At 40.3% G+C, this 17,710-nt stretch overlaps 1 protein-coding gene across 1 annotated transcript in view; it reads left to right on the plus strand.

Annotated features, from left to right (window-relative positions):
* Positions 1 to 17,710, plus strand: part of LOC138020639 (low-density lipoprotein receptor-related protein 1-like) — a 108,823-nt gene that overhangs the window by 84,855 nt on the left and 6,258 nt on the right. The window contains exons 64-78 of the mRNA XM_068867581.1: positions 232 to 650; positions 1,167 to 1,301; positions 1,827 to 1,862; positions 3,354 to 3,695; positions 4,468 to 4,497; positions 5,437 to 5,781; positions 6,357 to 6,686; positions 7,629 to 8,022; positions 10,244 to 10,662; positions 12,631 to 12,744; positions 13,120 to 13,522; positions 14,066 to 14,487; positions 14,965 to 15,258; positions 17,062 to 17,111; positions 17,593 to 17,669. Of these exons, the coding sequence (XP_068723682.1) occupies positions 232 to 650; positions 1,167 to 1,301; positions 1,827 to 1,862; positions 3,354 to 3,695; positions 4,468 to 4,497; positions 5,437 to 5,781; positions 6,357 to 6,686; positions 7,629 to 8,022; positions 10,244 to 10,662; positions 12,631 to 12,744; positions 13,120 to 13,522; positions 14,066 to 14,487; positions 14,965 to 15,258; positions 17,062 to 17,111; positions 17,593 to 17,669 (3,810 nt within the window). The remainder of the gene's footprint in view (positions 1 to 231; positions 651 to 1,166; positions 1,302 to 1,826; positions 1,863 to 3,353; positions 3,696 to 4,467; positions 4,498 to 5,436; positions 5,782 to 6,356; positions 6,687 to 7,628; positions 8,023 to 10,243; positions 10,663 to 12,630; positions 12,745 to 13,119; positions 13,523 to 14,065; positions 14,488 to 14,964; positions 15,259 to 17,061; positions 17,112 to 17,592; positions 17,670 to 17,710) is intronic.

The following is a 17,710-nucleotide window of genomic DNA, read 5'->3' on the forward strand; positions in this document are numbered from 1 at the left end:
GTCGGGACACCAACGTGCCGCCGTTTCTTTGTTTAGGAACACCAACATGGTGGCCGTGACGTTATGTGAAAACTAAGAATACATTTATTAAAACACTTATCCATTCATTCATTCCTTTATTCAGAACATGCATTTATCGATTTTCTTATCATCTCATTGTGAGCTTTTGACAGTGAGCCTTGTTGTTGTTGTTGCCTTTTTTGAAATTATTATTGTTATTGCTTTTTCAAGATACATGTTCTGGACAGACTGGGGCTATATTGACCCCAAACTAGAGCGAGCTGATCTAACTGGGGAGAATCGAAGAGTTTTACATAATCTTGGTGCTTATTGGTATCATGCCTATTTTCCCATGAGTGTGGTCATTGACTATGAAACTGAGCGCGTTTATTGGATGGATGCATATGATAACTTCATCGATACCACAGACTTAGATGGAACTAGAGTTGACACTATACAATTCATCGGCGAGAACATCTTTCCTGCCGATCTTGCCTTATATGGTGACAATCTTTATTGGGCGGACTGGAACAGCCAAAGTATTCAGTGGTTTAACACAACACAGCCTTTGCTAATGTTTAATTTTGGCCATCTCACTGATGGCTTTTTGACGGGGGCAGTGGTCGCTCACGAGTCAAGACAACCAATTGGTAATTATATATTATCAATAAACTACAATTTATGGTTATTTGCGTACAGTTGTAATGTTTATCCGTGAATATTTGCATATCTTCGTCTTTAAACTTTGCATATGAATAGTTTGCATGGCCTTTCTTGTGAACGTCGCATATGCTCTCTATAGGCTTTGTGTTTCTACCGAAATCAGCGAATTCATAGGGACGCCCATAGCTTTACTTCGACGAAAGAACATGGTCAGTTTGCTTGCTCCTCCCAAAAACTCTATCTTTTGATGTCGGGTGCAACTCCTTAGGATATTCATAACCATACCAGTATCTTAAGTCTTTGATAAATAGCAGTTTCCTTTCTACGGCACTACGCCAGTAAACTAAGGTTGCTTGTATTCAAAAGGAATTCTTAGCATACTATGCTTGACTGCTCCTGTTAGAACACATGTACAGATTATCAGATTTATTCCTTTTTCGTCTGAACCGTTAGTACGAAACAGGTAAATTCCTATGCATTGAAACACAAAATTTGTTTTCAAGGTTCAATGGTCAGGACATGTAGTATAATGAACGGTGGTTGCAGTCATCTTTGCCTTCTGGCTCCTGGTGGAGGGTACAAGTGCGCATGTCCAAACGGAGCATCCTTAACAGATGATAACAGAACGTGCACAGAAGGTAATGAAAAAAGAGCCCAAGAGTAAGAGAACGCGGCCAAAACAAATCAGGAGAAGAACTCGGGATAAAATAGCCTGACCCGTAAGGGAACATAAAACGTCTTTAGAAGTCAAAAGCCGACAACAAGTTCTAAATGTGCATCTGTAAGGACGTAACACAAGAAAATTTCTATATCCTGCGCCCTCCTTCGCTGCTAAGAACGCCCTCGCTTGACGACTTTTAAAGACTTTAATTAAGCACACAACTTTTTACGTCTTCTAATGCTTCATGCGTTGCCCAAGTGAATCACTCAAGCCAGTGATTTATTTGTTCAAATGAGTAATCAAGTCCAGCTATCAAGGCGTTTGAATCGAAATAGAGATATTCGAAAAAAGATGCCAAAAGCAAAGTTTTACTGAGTTTGTTATTTTAATAAAGGATAAGTGCTTTGTCAGCTTGGTCGATGCAAAAAAATAAACATCGACCTAAAGAGTTGGCATTGGTGAAACTCATTTATGTGTCTCGTATTCTTTTCTTAATCTGCAGTTAGTCCCACAAGCACACCTCCACCGCCTGTACCAGGTAAGGAAGGTTTTTTTAATAGCTAATCTGCATAATTGATTTTATGATGACACTGGTCACTCCGTCCTGTTACACCACCCCTCCCAGGCCCTTTTTAAAATATACGTGTATGTATATATATAACTGTATAACTGCAGACAGTGGTGCTGATGTCTAGGATGGAGGTTAAGCTTATAAAGCCACCCCAAATGTCCCACACATGTGATACATCTAAGCTATGCCAGAGTGCTCAAACTAGCGAGCTAGTGAGCATGCGTAATTGCTAGCGGCAACGACTCATCCTAGTAGAGTGCTCAATTTGGACATAAAAGCAAAAGCTTTGCAATGCCAAAAAGCAATATCTAACTGCAGACAGTGCTGTTTCGGCCTTCTGGGCCTCATCAGTGCAATGCTGATTTCTAGGATAGAGGTTAAGCTTATAAAGCCACCCCAAATGTCCCACACAGGTGGTACATCTAAGCCATGCCAGAGTGCTCAAACTAGCGAGCTATTGAGCATGCGCAATTGCTAGTGGCAATGACTCATCCTAGTAGAGTGCTCAATGTGGACATGAAAGCAAACGCTTTGTAATGCCAAAGAGCTATATCTAACTGCACAAAGGTTAGGTCTGAAAATGTTTCTGGTCATCAATGCACGTCATTTAACTGGAGAAAAGTTAGGGTTTCGTTGCCTGCTTTTGCTGAGGAAGGTGAACTTGGATGGACATGGATTCGTAAATTCCGTTGCATTTTTTGGTGCAAACGAAGTCAATACATTTGGACGACAACGTTTCACGGAAAGAGAAAACAATCCAAAAAGCTATAGATTCATACTTCATAATACATCAAGAAATACCGAGAAAATATTAGTTACGGTTACACGGGGCAATTTTACCACCGTAAATGACCCTTTTACCACGGGAAACTGCATTTAGTGCGTGTGACCGACATTTCCCAAGGTAAGTCTCCATGGGTACGTCAAAAAGATCAGACGAAGCGCCCATGACATCTAACGTGGTGAGTTGTAAGGGTGTTTTGATGCCCGAGATACAAGAGCCAGTCACGATACTGATGATGTTGTGATTAAATTTTCCGCCAATGAAGCATTCATTTTCGTGAGATTTCTTTTTACCTCGGTAATCTTCGTAACGTGTGACTGCTGGTGAACACAGTGTACTAAAACCCAGGTGTGAAGCACAGCGGGATAATTTACCATAAGGAATGGCATTTACTATCGTGTGTGTAACCTCACCTATTATATCTGTGCATCTTAAGGACGAAAATCGAATTTGATCGCCCTTTTACATAACATTCTTCTTGAAGCGAGAAAGACTTTTGGTTTGTGCATTGCTTTCTGGAATGCGATTGTACAAATGGTTTATGTGCCCATTATTTAGTTTAGCTGAAAACAGAAACGGGAAATGGGAATTAATAGGGGCAGGGAAGTTTTTCGTCATTTCGAAAGGGTTTGGTCGTTTGTTTTCTGTAAAAAGAATTTTACTTTTCATTGTAGATCTTATGATACGTCTGATTGGGTCCAACTTCTCACATGAAGGAACCGTTGAGTTGTATTATCAAGGGCAGTGGGGCACCATTTGTGACGATCATTGGGGGTTTAGGGAAGCAACTGTTGTCTGCAGAATGCTAAATTTTACCGGAGCGCGATATGCTGTTAGAGGGGCCTATTTTGGCGAAGGTAATAGTTCGTCAAATATTTGGTTGGATAACGTCAAGTGCCGTGGTGACGAACAGACCATCTCTGCCTGTCGACATCGGGGATGGAATATCCACAATTGCTTTCATTATGAGGATGCAGGAGTTATTTGCGACAACGGCTCTGTTCCAACGACAGAAGGTAAGGCCTGGGATAAAAGGAAACACTATGGATAAATGAACTCGTTGTTTCACATACACCGTTACTGAAGAGTAAATCAGGTATCGTCAAATGCTTTGACTTTACAGGGCACTTCGTGACGCTCATCAAAAATGGACGTGTATCTAATTACGAGCATTTCAGGCCATAGAGCGGTTTTCAATTGAGTGTCGAAAGTAATTAGAGATTTACTTTGGTTTTTGCATTACTTCCCTCAGCGATTGGTTCAAAGTTCTCGCACCACTTTTTCAACCAATCAGAAGTGAAACCAAACCAATCGTAGCTCGTGCGTGCACATTTTCCCGCGCTTTCTGCCGGCTACATGTAATTACTTGGAGTTTTGATTGGTTTACTGGATTGTCTCCGTCCTTTTTGATTGGCCAAAGTAATAACTTTGGTTTTGGTTTTACGACACTCATTTGAAAACCACTCTAACTGCCCCATTGGATTTAATTCAAAGTCGTAGCCTCGACTCCAAGCCCAGTCATTTTTTTTAAAAACCTTGTTTGGGCCTATCTCCATACTTGGGCTGACACTCAAACGGATTCACCGGATACCCCAGCTGAGGCATATTATGCAAATTACACCTCATAGGTATACCTCATTTTGTACCTTAATTAAAATCCCTTCTACGCGGAAGAAAATCCAGCAAGAGTTGGTTCAAGTTGTGAACTTGACGTAACCCCCATGCTAAGAGTTATTCGCCTGATAGATTCTGTTACCAGATAATGATTTGCTTTGTCTCCTCCTAAAGGCCCAACTCTGGCACCAGGACCTCATCCAGGTGAGTCTATTTTACTGAACGCGAATTTTCTTTCTTAACAGGGATCTTTGTTACTAACGGCTTAAGAACGAGAGCACCACCGGAAAATATGATTGCTCTTGATTGGGATAAAGTTCCCATTATTGTGCCTCCCTTTGCATGTAAAACGTTTACCAGCTATCATGAATTAAATGGGCATAAACGGCTTTGAGAATAATTAAGCGAACAGATATAAAATATCACCCTGTTTGTGCTCACGTCTTCCGCTTAAACTCCCATCTAACCACTTCACGTCTTTGTTTGAAGATGATGGCAGAGCAATGGATCAAAATGTAAAACGTTTGCGAGAGAGGTGCAAGGCCATTGTTTTGTAGCGTTTTTTTTTTATGTTTTTTCTTCTACGTCGTCGTGACTTAATGATTAGGTTTAATGAACTAAAACAATGGTTTTGCAAGTCCTGCAGCTGCTATTCTCATTTTCGTACATTTATTTAACATTCTTGCTCTCAGTGACAACGACGTAAAATGACCAAATGGGAGGACAAGGTCTAGAGCCCCCGACGATAAGTGTCCAATTTCAAAAAAGGCCCGGTTAGTCTTTTACTGTCAGTGATGAAAGCTCATTTATAACTGTGTCCGTAATCTTACATCAGCAAGTCAATCGACAAATTTTACCAAATGTTACCTTATGCATACGTCATTGGAAGCAGTCATTACTCTTTCAATTAAAAACTTGACTGAACAGGATTACTATCCAGCCTTTCGACATCCTTGAATGTAGGATCTTAATAGAATGCTTGGAAGGACCAAGGGCACTCTGGGATTTCTATGAAAGATGCGACAACAGTAGAGTTTTGAGAATGTTCTGTTCTTACAGCTGCGCTTTTTGGCATTTAATGACGGATCACAAGCAATACAAGCGTTAGTTAACATATTTCATCCTTTGGCCTCTTTATTCCAGAACCGGCAGTTCGTTTGCGTGCTGGCCCAACATCGAATCAAGGGCGAGTAGAATTGTTCCTAAATGGAACATGGGGGACAATATGTGATGACTCCTGGGGAATACAAGAAGCCAACGTCATTTGTCGCATGCTGGGTTATTCTGAAGGAGCCTGGAGCACTCATTGTTGTAACTGGTACAGCACTGGGACCCCACCACCAACACAAATTTGGCTGGACGATGTTCATTGCGTGGGGGATGAGCCGAGCATTGCCAACTGCCGTCACGGCGGATGGGGAAGTCACAACTGTGGTCACTTCGAAGACGTCGGTGTAGTCTGCAAATATACACCAATACCCGCTCCAGGTAGATTATTTGTGTCATTTAATTTCACCGTGATAACAGATCTGAGTCCCTCCCAGTGGTTTTGGGAAACTAGGCAACATCACGAACCTATGACCCGGAGCCTACAACTCTACTGTGTTCGTGTAACGGCGCTTTCACAGACCGATTTATTTTTTGATTCAATTTCCCGCGAATGAGACTCCCACAGGAGCCCGATGACCAATTACAAGAAATTAAGCTGACTTCATAGGTTCACCGAACCGGAACTGCCTTTGTTTTTTGACCTAATTCGCGAGAAGGGCTAGTCTAAAAATAAACCTACTTGTGAAAACGCCGTTTCACAAGCGCTGTATGGAAGTTGCGCGCTCCAGATGGGCTCCCGGCAACATGGCTAATTTGAACTTGGGAACAGGGGAACAATGAGAATGTATCTTAGGGGACAAGGGAACATAAACAATTTTAGGGATCGAAAAGCTGGGAAAAAGTTTGAAAGTAACTTCGATAACAAGGAAACAATAACCTTCCTTCCTCCCCGCCCCCATCGATATCCTGGGAGGGACTCCGATCTTAAGGGCTTTACGAAAATTTTACTTTAGGCCAAACCGTGCGACTTGTTGATGGCTATAGAGACGGTGAAGGAAGAGTAGAAATATTCCACGATGGTCACTGGGGAACTGTTTGTGATGATTCCTGGAATCTTAATGACGCGCAAGTAGTTTGCCGTCAACTTGGATATTTAAAGGCTCATCTTGCCGCCCGTAGCAGCTTCTTTGGCGAAGGAAATGGTCATATATGGTTGGATGAAGTTAACTGCATTGGAAATGAAAGCTCTCTTGAGGATTGCCCACATGATGGATGGAACAATCATGATTGCAAGCATTATGAAGATGCATCAGCTATTTGCTTAAATGCGACCGCTGAATTCGGTGAGTGTTGCTGCCTGATGTGTCACTGTCTACGTCAACATTGCCTTGCAAATGCCAGCACTGCCTTTTTTCTTATATAAACAATCAATGTGTTTTCCTTCGACTCATACCATTCTTAGAGACGAAGCCTCTGCAACACGTAAGGCCTAAAATAGTTCACATTACAGCAAAATCAGCTAAAATTTCAGTCAGGTTAGGAAATTAAGTCTAACGAAGGGTAAAGGTGTTAATGGTTAGCGTTTGTGTAAAGCTTTAAGGGTGAATTTTGTTTCATTTTAAGTGGAATGTTTAGATATTCAAAATTAACAATGATTTGTCCATAACAACTCTTTTGTGTAGAGACACATGACTATCAAATATTGGGAATTCAAAAGGTAGATGCTCTTTAAAAATAATCGGGCTCACAGTAGAGGCCCAATATATCCAGTAGTGAGGTTAAGGAACAAGAATTTGCCATCTCGGACGTCATGAAGGCCTCCAGATGTCTTATGTTTCCACTGATTAAAGATTTTCAGATTTTTTTCGGAAACTAATTTGGACTCTTTTTCTCCACGGTACTTTCCAAATATGGCCGCGCGAAGTCAGCCATCACAAAAAAATGTTTTTTTTCTCAAAAAGTACTTTCAGTCAGGGGGAAACAAATACATCAATTTAAAGCTACGAAAATAAGCTTTCCAAAAACATATAACTTCTTTACATAGAACTACAACATTTTATAAAAAAGAAACTGCAAAATAACGTTTTCGAATTGATCAACTTGGGAATGTTAGTTTTGAGGTTCGGATTAACTACTTTCTTGTTGTTTCAGTTCGCTATTAACCTTACTAACACATGACTATGCAAACCAAATTCTTCATTGGAATAAGTGAATAATGTGTCACAGCTACATAAAATATAGATATTTCTCGTTGTTGACAAATAATCGTTATTATTTTATTCCAGACACAGACCACTTTCTACTGGCTTGTGAAGTAGGTCGCAAAGCATGCTATGTCATTCAACTTCCCATGCAGATGCCGGCTCGTTTAATCACTCTACCGTTCATTCCGGACTACTCTCCAATTGCCATAACTTACGATCCGAATGGAAAATCCGTCTACTGGACGGATTACGTTGGGAACCTTCAACAGTTTTCTTTCGTTGACGGAAGAGTACAAGTCGTAAGAAGAGGTGCTTCGAAGGCAATGGGCATTGACATAGATCTCGCTGGCGGGAACATCTTCATTGCTGACGAATCCCAAAACCGCATCGTGGTTCAAACTATTGGGCGGCCCTATGAAGCTGTCCTAATTAACGTGCCATCGCCACAAGGAATTGCTTTAGACACCTTTTCAGGGTAAATTTGCAATGTAGAATGTTTCAGTAACTGACACCAGCAATCCCATCGCTTAGGGGAAACAAAAAAATAATAAATTTAGTAGATTGTACATCAATCATGACGTCACGTAAGAAAAAAACTTTTAGGACTTCTCTTCTTTATGGCAGTTGTAGATAAAAGCCGTATATGTAGCAGTCACGTATATTGCAGTTTTATCAGTTGACAAGACTTCCCGCTAGTTACGGAAATTGGAGAAAGCACGCTACCTGTGAACGTCTAAGACTGCAAAATCACCTCAAAGAAGTACAAGCGATGAAACTTGAGGAAGTTAACGAATCAGAAATCTCATCAAACCTGTGAGATTATAGATTTCGGGACGAAGGAACAATCCTCGTACGCATTTAAACTAATTTAAAAATTGTCGCTTATGGAGCCTTAAAAATGCATGGTTGGTAGAGTAATGTACCGGTGAATCACTCCACCATCCAAGCTATTAAGCCTCCATTTATAATGGTAATTGAACTGAGTGGAGTGCAATTTGGTCTGAAATCATTCGTGTGATTACAAAATGGAACGAGCACGCAGCGCAAGTTCGATTTGAAACACAAGTTTGAGTTCAGACCAATTTTGCGCAACACGAAGTTCAATTACCACTTTATTACATCCATTTAGAAATCACACAATAATTTTTAAACGTTAAAATACAGGATTTTAGTCAGTACCAATATTTTATTGGCTTTCTTTGTCTTTCATTCTCTTCTAATTTGATTGGTTACCTTAAAGAAGGCAGTGTGGCCCAGTGTTTAGGGCGGTTGCCTTGAGATCCGGAATCCCGGGTTCAAGACCCGCTCTGACCACTCGTTGAATTTGATCCTGGTAGTCCCTGGTTCAACTTCCCAGCTGCACTTGTAAATAGCCAACTGGTTTGCCTCCGGCCAGTTGGGATTCTTAACAGTTGTTGTTGTTCAGTTCCGTCGTTTCGTTGTGTTTCATTGGCCCTGAAAAGCCCCTATGGGGAGCGGTCAATTAAGTATGTATGTATGTATGTATGTATGTATGTAAAGAAGCCTTGAGATCTGATTGGTTGTTTTCTTTCAGTGGTCCATTCTCATTGGCTGGGGAAATGGTGCGATTTAAAGCAAAAAAATAGTGCGATTTGGGAATAAATCGCACTGCTAAGAGCCAATCAGATTGCAAGGATCAACAGTGATTTCTAAATGGATGTGATAAAATGATTTATCCTTTTATGATGAAAAATGTTTATATATATCGTACGTCTATCGGAACTGCACATATTAAAAGAGTTTCTTAGCGAAATATCGTCGCTGATAATGGAAGAAACAAATGCCGCTGTTCAATTATATCACTTTCCTATGTTGCTCCCGGGCTTGATACATAGCAAACTTGATACATAGCATAGCTCCCGGGCTTGATACGTAGCAAACTTGATACATAGCATAGCTCCCGGGCTTGATACGCAGCAAACTCGCAATTGACCAGGCCCAGTTGTTCAAACGATGGATAGCGCTATCGGCCAGATAAAGAGAAGTAATAGCGAAACCAATTGCGCTATCCATTGGGTATTGATTTATCCGGTGGATAGCGTTATCGACCTTTTGAACAACTACGGCCAGCTTGCTCAGCATTAGAGCACTGTGCATTGCAATTGCACATGCGTGGGTCTCCTTCTAGCCGGAGCTTTTCTTCTTTTTTTTTTTTAATAGTATTTTCCGATTTATTTATTCATTTATTCATTTATTTGGTCGTATAGTCGATACATATTCTCTAGTTAAGCCAAAGCCAAGGCTTGTGGTCTGCAGAAGTGAATTATTTTGCACTGAAAAAGAAGACAACTTAAGAAGCACTGGATAGGAAACTAGTTGCTGATTTTTCAGTTGTTCGTTTGCCCGTCGCCAAGCACTGAACTAGGCATACAAGGTTTGAGCACACAAAGATGATGCTGCTGCTACAGCAATAGGATTAGGTCAATTTAAATCACATCAAAACGTCCATGATCATGCTCCTTACAAAGAAATAGCAGCGATGCTTGTATCCCATATAAATTTCCAGTAACTGGGATCTTTTCGTCTGTAAGCGTTTTCTTTTGGTCCATCTGAAAATTCGCTTTTCGCGTAACGCGAGAAAAAGCCACTAATTTATCAGCTTTGTGCGTTTGATATGAAATGAGATGACTGGATAAAAAGTGCAGATAACAAATTTGGCTTTTCCTATCTCGCAGGTACATATATTATTCTTCAGTTGCTGGTGATAGGGTACAGATACTCCGAGCTGATATGGATGGGAAAAACGCGATTGTCCTTGCGAATTATTCAAGAACCTCACCGACAACCGTTGACGTAGTCCTGGATAAGGCTGGAAACCGTTTGTTCTTCTCCGACTCTTATAATGATCTGATTCAATACTTCGATCTGGCAACTATGAGAATTCATACACTGCTCTCCGGAAACCTTCATCATCCCGTAGGTCTCACAATGCAAAGCAATACTCTTTACTGGACGGCTACAGGAGACGGTTCAATTTCAGGAGCTATATTTAAAGCTGAGACAACCAATCCAAGCAACGCACAAATGATAGCTGATGGATTTTGGTACCCAACTGGGATATACGCATACAATTCCAGCGTAGCTCTTGCACCAGGTAGTGAGCGCGAAATCTCTTTATGCGCGTTTTTATGCGCGCAGACGGAAAAATTTGTAAATCGAAAATCTATACTCTACTTTAACTACTCTTAGGGACTTTTTAATGATTCCAGATACCAGCTGCAGCTCTTTGCAACATATCTGTTTTTGAATTGGTATGGGACGCAGTTTAATTGTGTCGAGGGTTTGGATCCAATGTCTCTGTAGTCCAGGTCCAGGGGAATCTTCACTGATGTCAATGTTGATATTTTTCTCATTATTATACCAATTTGTTTCTAGAAGGCGTTTTACAATACACAACCAATTTAAATGAAGCAACCTTTCAAATTTTAAGCTTTCTTGGTGTGATAATCTGATTTCCTGAAGGATTTGCTAGAGTGAGGCAAAATGTGGTAAACAAAGATTTCCCTGTGGTTTGTTATTAAATGAGTGAGATTAATTAAGGGTGCGTTCAATTGGAAAATCTTGATCTTCGGATTTCCAATCGAACACAAAATCTGACAACGGATTTTGTCGCAGATTCAGTAATAGGAAATCCATGTCGGGTAAGGATTTCAATTAACAAAATCCGTCGCGAAATCCGTTATCGGATTTTGTGTTCGATTGAAAATCCGAAGATCCAGATTTTAAGATCTAAATCCAGATTTCCCAATCGAACGCACCCTAATTTGTGACACTGCAAACCGCGGAACAAGCGGAACCTTGAAAAATGACTGTTTTTATTGAAACCAAATGGTGTAAACGATGAGATTTACATTATGAATGTTAAAAATCGACTGTACCCGCCGAATATCGCTTTCCAGGTGCCATTTCTAGCTGTTATCTGCGTATTTGAATCATCTGATTCAAGTTAGCTGATTAACTGGTGGATTGCGTGACAAGTCACAGTCTACTAACTCATTTTACAACCTCAAAGAACGATCCCGCTTGCTTTGAGGATTTTTTAATTTTTTTCGACATGCTATTTACTGCCTGTCAGTTGTCATTTTGATTTTATGGTTTTCGTCTAGCGTCTGTTTTAGTACCTTGTGAAATTGGCTTCGGCCGCTCATCGTCTCATTTACCTTTTATGTTTGTATTATTTTCTTTACTTTTTACGCCGTCTGTTTGACATCAGGATTTGCTCAATCGCTTGTGGTTACAAGGAGAATTTGGTGCGTGACGCGTTGGTGGTAGGATGGTTTCCCTGATCTTGGCCTAGGCCTGACCCAGGCCTTGCACAAAAATACATTTGAATCGTGAGCGTATACGCTACATTTATTTATCGCAGAGAAGAATCAAATAAAATGAATTTTTCAAAATATCAACTTTTCCACAGAGGGAAAAACATGTAACCGAAGCAACGATACGTTCCTTCTTCCATTCATGTTTGCGGCATGGTAAGTCTTTCCTCGGAATACCTTCGTAACAACAGCAATTGAGCACATGGTCATTTCCTATTGTGACTTGTCACGCAATCCCTCAGTTAATCGGCTAACTTGAATCAGATGGTGCAAACACGCGGATCACAACTAGAAATGGCACCTGGGACGCGATAATCTGCGGGTACCGAGGATATTTAACAAATATTAATGTAAATCGCATCGTTTTTATCCTGGGGTTTCACTAAAAACAGTCATTTCGCTAGGTTCCGCGGTCTGCAGTTCCGCTAATTAGTCTCGCCCTTTCTTAGTTACTTTCTGAAGAATGCCTTGATATTCGTTGTAATAACTGCCTTTTGGCCGTTGAAGTACTGATAAACCCCGGACATGAATCATGCAACATGCCTATTGGCTTTGACCTAAGGCATCTTTCAACTATTAAAACCTAGGATACAAAGGTGGGTAACTCTATTTCCATAAGAACGTACCCCAAGAAAGATGACATCAAAATTAAATCGGAGTGATTTGTTCCTTTGGTTCGTTGCTTCTTTTTTTAGTTTGCCAGAACATCTTTTCTTATTGACTCTGTATTATGTATTTTCTAGAAACTCATGCATGTGCGAATAATGGTAACTGCTCTCAGTTGTGTCTCTTAAATCCAACTGGTCGAACATGCATGTGCCAAGCCGGAATGGAGTTCAAAGAAGATGGAGTGACATGTAAGTTTTCCCCTTCCAGATATAACTTTAGATGTGTGTAAATTGTGATCTGTGCGGATGTTAACCGTGGAATCAACTTTAAAAAGCTATGTTTGAATAAGGTAGGATGACCGTATTAATCGTAAAGCCGCTTTTATTCAATTCCCCAAACGGCGGCTGGAAAGTAATTTTTAAATAATAATTGCTATACGCAATGAGAGAAATCTCCCACCACTTTTTCATTTGGCAACCACTCGCGCATTTTCTTGCCCTTTCACCAAGAAATATTTGATTGCCTCAAATATGGATTGGTTAATTGCTCTCCTTGTGATCCCCGAAGTTGGTCTTTCGAACTATGAACGCTTCATATCTCTGTGCTTTTCTTTTAAACAATAGGTGTATTTGGCGACGTCTTATTTGTTACTGATTCCCTTCATGGCAAAATCTTGTACTCTCCTTTGACGCCCCAAGATATCTCGCTCATTCCTCTATATATTGAAAACCAGACGTCTCCAGCTGACATAGAAGTTGATCCATTTGAAGAAGGGCTCTACTGGACGGACTCCTCTCGTGGCACTATTGAACGCGCTCATCTTTATGAAAAAGACCAGGAAATCATTCATTCGGGCGTGAACCAAGCTTATGGCCTTGCTCTGGATCTTGTGGCTGGAAACGTTTATTGGGTGAATGGGGGCAATTTGTCAATCTTTGTTTCAAAGCTTGATGGGCGATACCCCAAGGTTATGATTTCTAACCTGTCTTCCCCGCCTAACGACATAGTTGTGGACACAACAAGAGGGTAAGAAATAAGTAATTATCAATCGGCCAAGGATTTTGCTTAGTGAAAGCGCATATCATTTGTGTCATTTGAAATAGATGTCTTAACTCTGCTCCCTGCGCGTAAACGTTAGTTTTCACCTTGTCCTGGTGACTCCCTGCAACACATCAACCAAACTGGGGTTTTTGGTTTCGGATTGCCGGACGGATTGCATTACATTGAACGAAATTTAAAATACGAGAAATGTGTCTCTCCACTGCAGTGAATTTTTTTTTCTTGTTGACCATATCTGTTTGTTGCCAGTGTACTACTATCAGTTTGTGCAGAAAGGCCGGTGAATGTATCAACCCGGACCGAACCAACATTCGGGGTCTCAAAATTATTTTGAACAACGAGGAAAAAAGATCGCGCACGGGTAAGCAGTTGGGGATGTGAGAGTAAACACACTTAAGATCTAAAACCTGACATGCTGAGAAAAAAATATTAAATTATTTACCCTTAATGCACTTTTTCGCTTCAGGAGTTTGTTAAAATTAGTAATGCACCGCATTCTGTTGTTTTTAGGCGTATGTGTTGGGCGGATCATGGATTTCTTGAATGTGCTCACATGGATGGAGCAAATCGCAGCGAGGTTTTTTCACTGACACTAAGCAATAACGATACAATAACTGTTGATGGTCTTGCCCTGGATGTCACCATCAATAGAATTTACTTTGCAAGCAGCTACTTGGCAAAAATAATGTTTCTTGACCTTGATGCAGTTGAGAATGGCAGTATTCAACTGCTGGTTCCCTATGAGATAGTTGTATTTGGTACATCTGCAGTTGTGATTGATGACCAATTTTTATACTGGAACCAACAATGGCTACAGTGGGTTCTTCGAATCAATAAGACTACCTATGTTGATCAGTCATTGGAAATCGTTGCGGATGGACCGTATGTGCCCAGAGGCCTGGCGATTAAGAAAGGGACTCCTGAACGAAACAGTTAGTATTGACCCAACTAATAAATAAATAAATAAATAAATAAATAAGTAAGTAAGTAAATGAAAACAATAGCCAAAAAAGCTACACTTTTTATACCCGTAATACATACCTGTAACGTTTGTGTTTATCTCAACCTCAGACCTCAGGGTTTCCCGAAGGTAATCCGGTCTTCCTCGTCATTATTAACTCCTAGTCTCGCTAACGAGGGCTATAAACTGCGTCCGACATAATTAAGTCCCTAAAACTTAAGCTAAAAGTGATTAGCATGGCTAGGGCAAGTTTCTTTTAAATGTTAGTTTTATCATTTGTTTACTTTTTAAAAACGTTTTACCAGTGGATACTAGTGTTTTTCTCGAAACGAAATATATCCAGCTTCATTTCGAGAAATGAGGCTGGACATATTTTTCAGGTGAAAATATTTGCTATCAACTATTCAATCTTTTTTTCTCTAATAAACCCGCTACTTTTTTTTCTTAGCTTCTCATCCGTGCTTTGCTAACAATGGTTACTGCACGCACCTTTGCCTACTAAAGCCCACTGGATACCAGTGTGCGTGTCCTGATGAAGACGATGTTCAACCCTGTTCAACACTGCCTGTGCCACCTACAACTCCAAGCACCACCACAGAAACCACCACGGCCATTGACTATTGCAAGGATCCCAATCCCTGTCAGAATGGTGCTGAGTGTCACATAGACAATGACCAACTGACAGGCTTCCATTGCGAATGTAAAGGATACTTTCGAGGTCTTGCTTGCGAAATACCAATAGGTAAGCTGCGTAAAGGTTACTAAAAAATACATTGCCGGAGGCTGTCTGGAGCAGTTTGATCCCTTTTTTTTGATCCACCAAAACGTTAAACAGGTTTTGTAACGGATAACGCGTTCCAAAGTAAAATGTGGTATTCCAATTTAGGAAAATTCGGAACAAATACTGAGAATCACCTCAAAAATGGCTGTTTTTTCCTTGTAAAATGAAAACCTGTCTCGGAAAACAGCTTTTTTTATGATACAGGTTTTGAAGTTTGGTCGGGCGGAAATTAGTGTAAAATTGGCAGAAAATGTAATGTGGAGCGTCCACGGAAATTCATAATCGCCACTCCATTCTAATGTCTGAACCACGCATGATAAGCCAAATGATCTTCTGAATTTCGTGTCTCTCGAGAATGAGTTTTCCCCATAGAAAACGGGAGAGGATTCAGAATTTCTAATCCTCTCATGAACACAGGAGAGGATACAGAATTTCTGATCCCCCACAAAACACAGAAGAGGATTCAGAATTTCTTATCCCTCACAAAACACAGAAGAGGATTCAGAATTTCTTATCCCTCACAAAACACAGGAGAGGATTCAGAATTTCTGATCCCTCACAAAACACAGGAGAGGATTCAGAATTTCTGATCCCTCACAAAACACAGAAGAGGATTCAGAATTTCTGCTCCCTCACAAAACACAGGAGAGGATTCAGAATTTCTGATTCCTCGCAAAACACAGAACAGGATTCAAAATTTTTGATCCCCCCGTGCATGAACACAGGAGAGGATTCAGAATTTCTGATCCCCCACAAAACACAGAAGAGGATTTACTTCTGGAAAAAATCATCCAATGATACTTAAGCTACGTTATTCACGTTTCAATAGGGGAGATTTTCAATACATTTTGACTGGCTTCAGTGTTACCCGTTTTGCTGTACATTTTGGCTGGCTAATCAATGTATTGCCGGAGGCTGTCTGGAGGAGTTTGATCCCTTTTTTGATCCACCAAAAAGTTAAACAAGTTTTGTAACGGAATGATTCGTAAACACTGTTTACATTCTGGCTTTCTATCCACGGGAACACTTAACCAATTAGGCTATCTACTGACTAAGAAGTTTATGTAACAAAGTGCGAGCCAAAGAGGGTCAGAGCAGGGGAACAGCTGACGAAAGGTCGAATTTCCATTTGCCTTTGTTTTGGCCTTTCCGAGAATATCATACCCTTAAAGAAACATTTAGAATTCGCTAAAATCAGCATGCCGTGGAGAGGTTTCGATTTAGTAGGAGCAAATATCTGCAACCTTGTAAATGAAACTAAACTAAACTCGATTTGGTCATGCCATGTCTAGTTGGGCCCAGTATCTAAGTGTACTTGTTCCGGTTTGTTTTCGACTGCGTGAATTCTCGCGTGAGAAATTCAACCGGACGTAAGTCCCACAAAAATGGGAACGTGATCGCGAAAGATGTTTCTGAAAAACATGAAAAGGTGGTCTTTATTATTACTTCTTTCATTTTCAATATTCGATGCTTATATAAACTTTATCAACAGGAATCATGTTTCCTTAAACTAATTATATGCTCCTATTTCCAAATTGATCGTTCCTCGTGTCATGTTTCCCCTTAAAATTGGGGAAAATGTTTTTTCGGTTCTTGTATTTAATTTTGCTCAAGTAATCCGTGAATTCTCACATTGCCTGCCTTTTCCCCAATCTCGCCCTCGCGCGATTGGTGGATTTATGTTTGCTTGGTAAGCCTTTTTTGTCAACTACGTTCCCTCTTTTATAATATTGCACTGAAATGAATTCCTTTTTTTTTTTCAAGCGGAAAAAGAAGTCGTGGTGGTTGTAATTAGTATTTCAGTCCTTGACAAGGTCAGTTAATTTTCATGGTAGTCACTAGATGTTTTCAGGACGAAAGGTAGTTTTGTCCACTAAAACTAAAACAGAGAGTGGAAATAATCAATACTGTGTTCGATGGGTAAACAGGAGGCACAGATATTCTTTTTTATTTTGTTTTATTGGAGCCTGGCCTCATACATCCTAAGCCCTTTTCATGAGATATCCCTGCCAAACCGACCACATTTGTAGAAGAGAATGTGGATTCTTCAATTTCACACTTGATTTAAAGAAAAAGTGCAATGAGACAGCGCTTAAGGTTGATAATCCTCATCCAAGACGACTTGAAAGTCTAATCATTTGTAGATGTACTTATTTATTTAAAGCTCTTGATTTAAAACCCCAAACCCCCGCACGAAAGTGCGCTAACATTCTTTTCCTAAAAGCAAAAAAAAAAAAAACCTGTGTCGCCTCTTTTACTCCCTAAACAGTTTTTTTTTTTGCACTTTCCTTTTAGGTAAAAGTAAAGGAAGAAATTGCTTCATGGTTGAATGAAATTTGCTCATCGACACCAGAAGAATGTCCAACATCCATGTAGGTATCCTTTGAACTACTTACTTTGTATTCAAGGAGCC

Source organism: Montipora capricornis, chromosome 2 (genome assembly GCF_036669925.1).
Source record: "Montipora capricornis isolate CH-2021 chromosome 2, ASM3666992v2, whole genome shotgun sequence".
NCBI classification, from domain to species: domain Eukaryota; kingdom Metazoa; phylum Cnidaria; class Anthozoa; order Scleractinia; family Acroporidae; genus Montipora; species Montipora capricornis.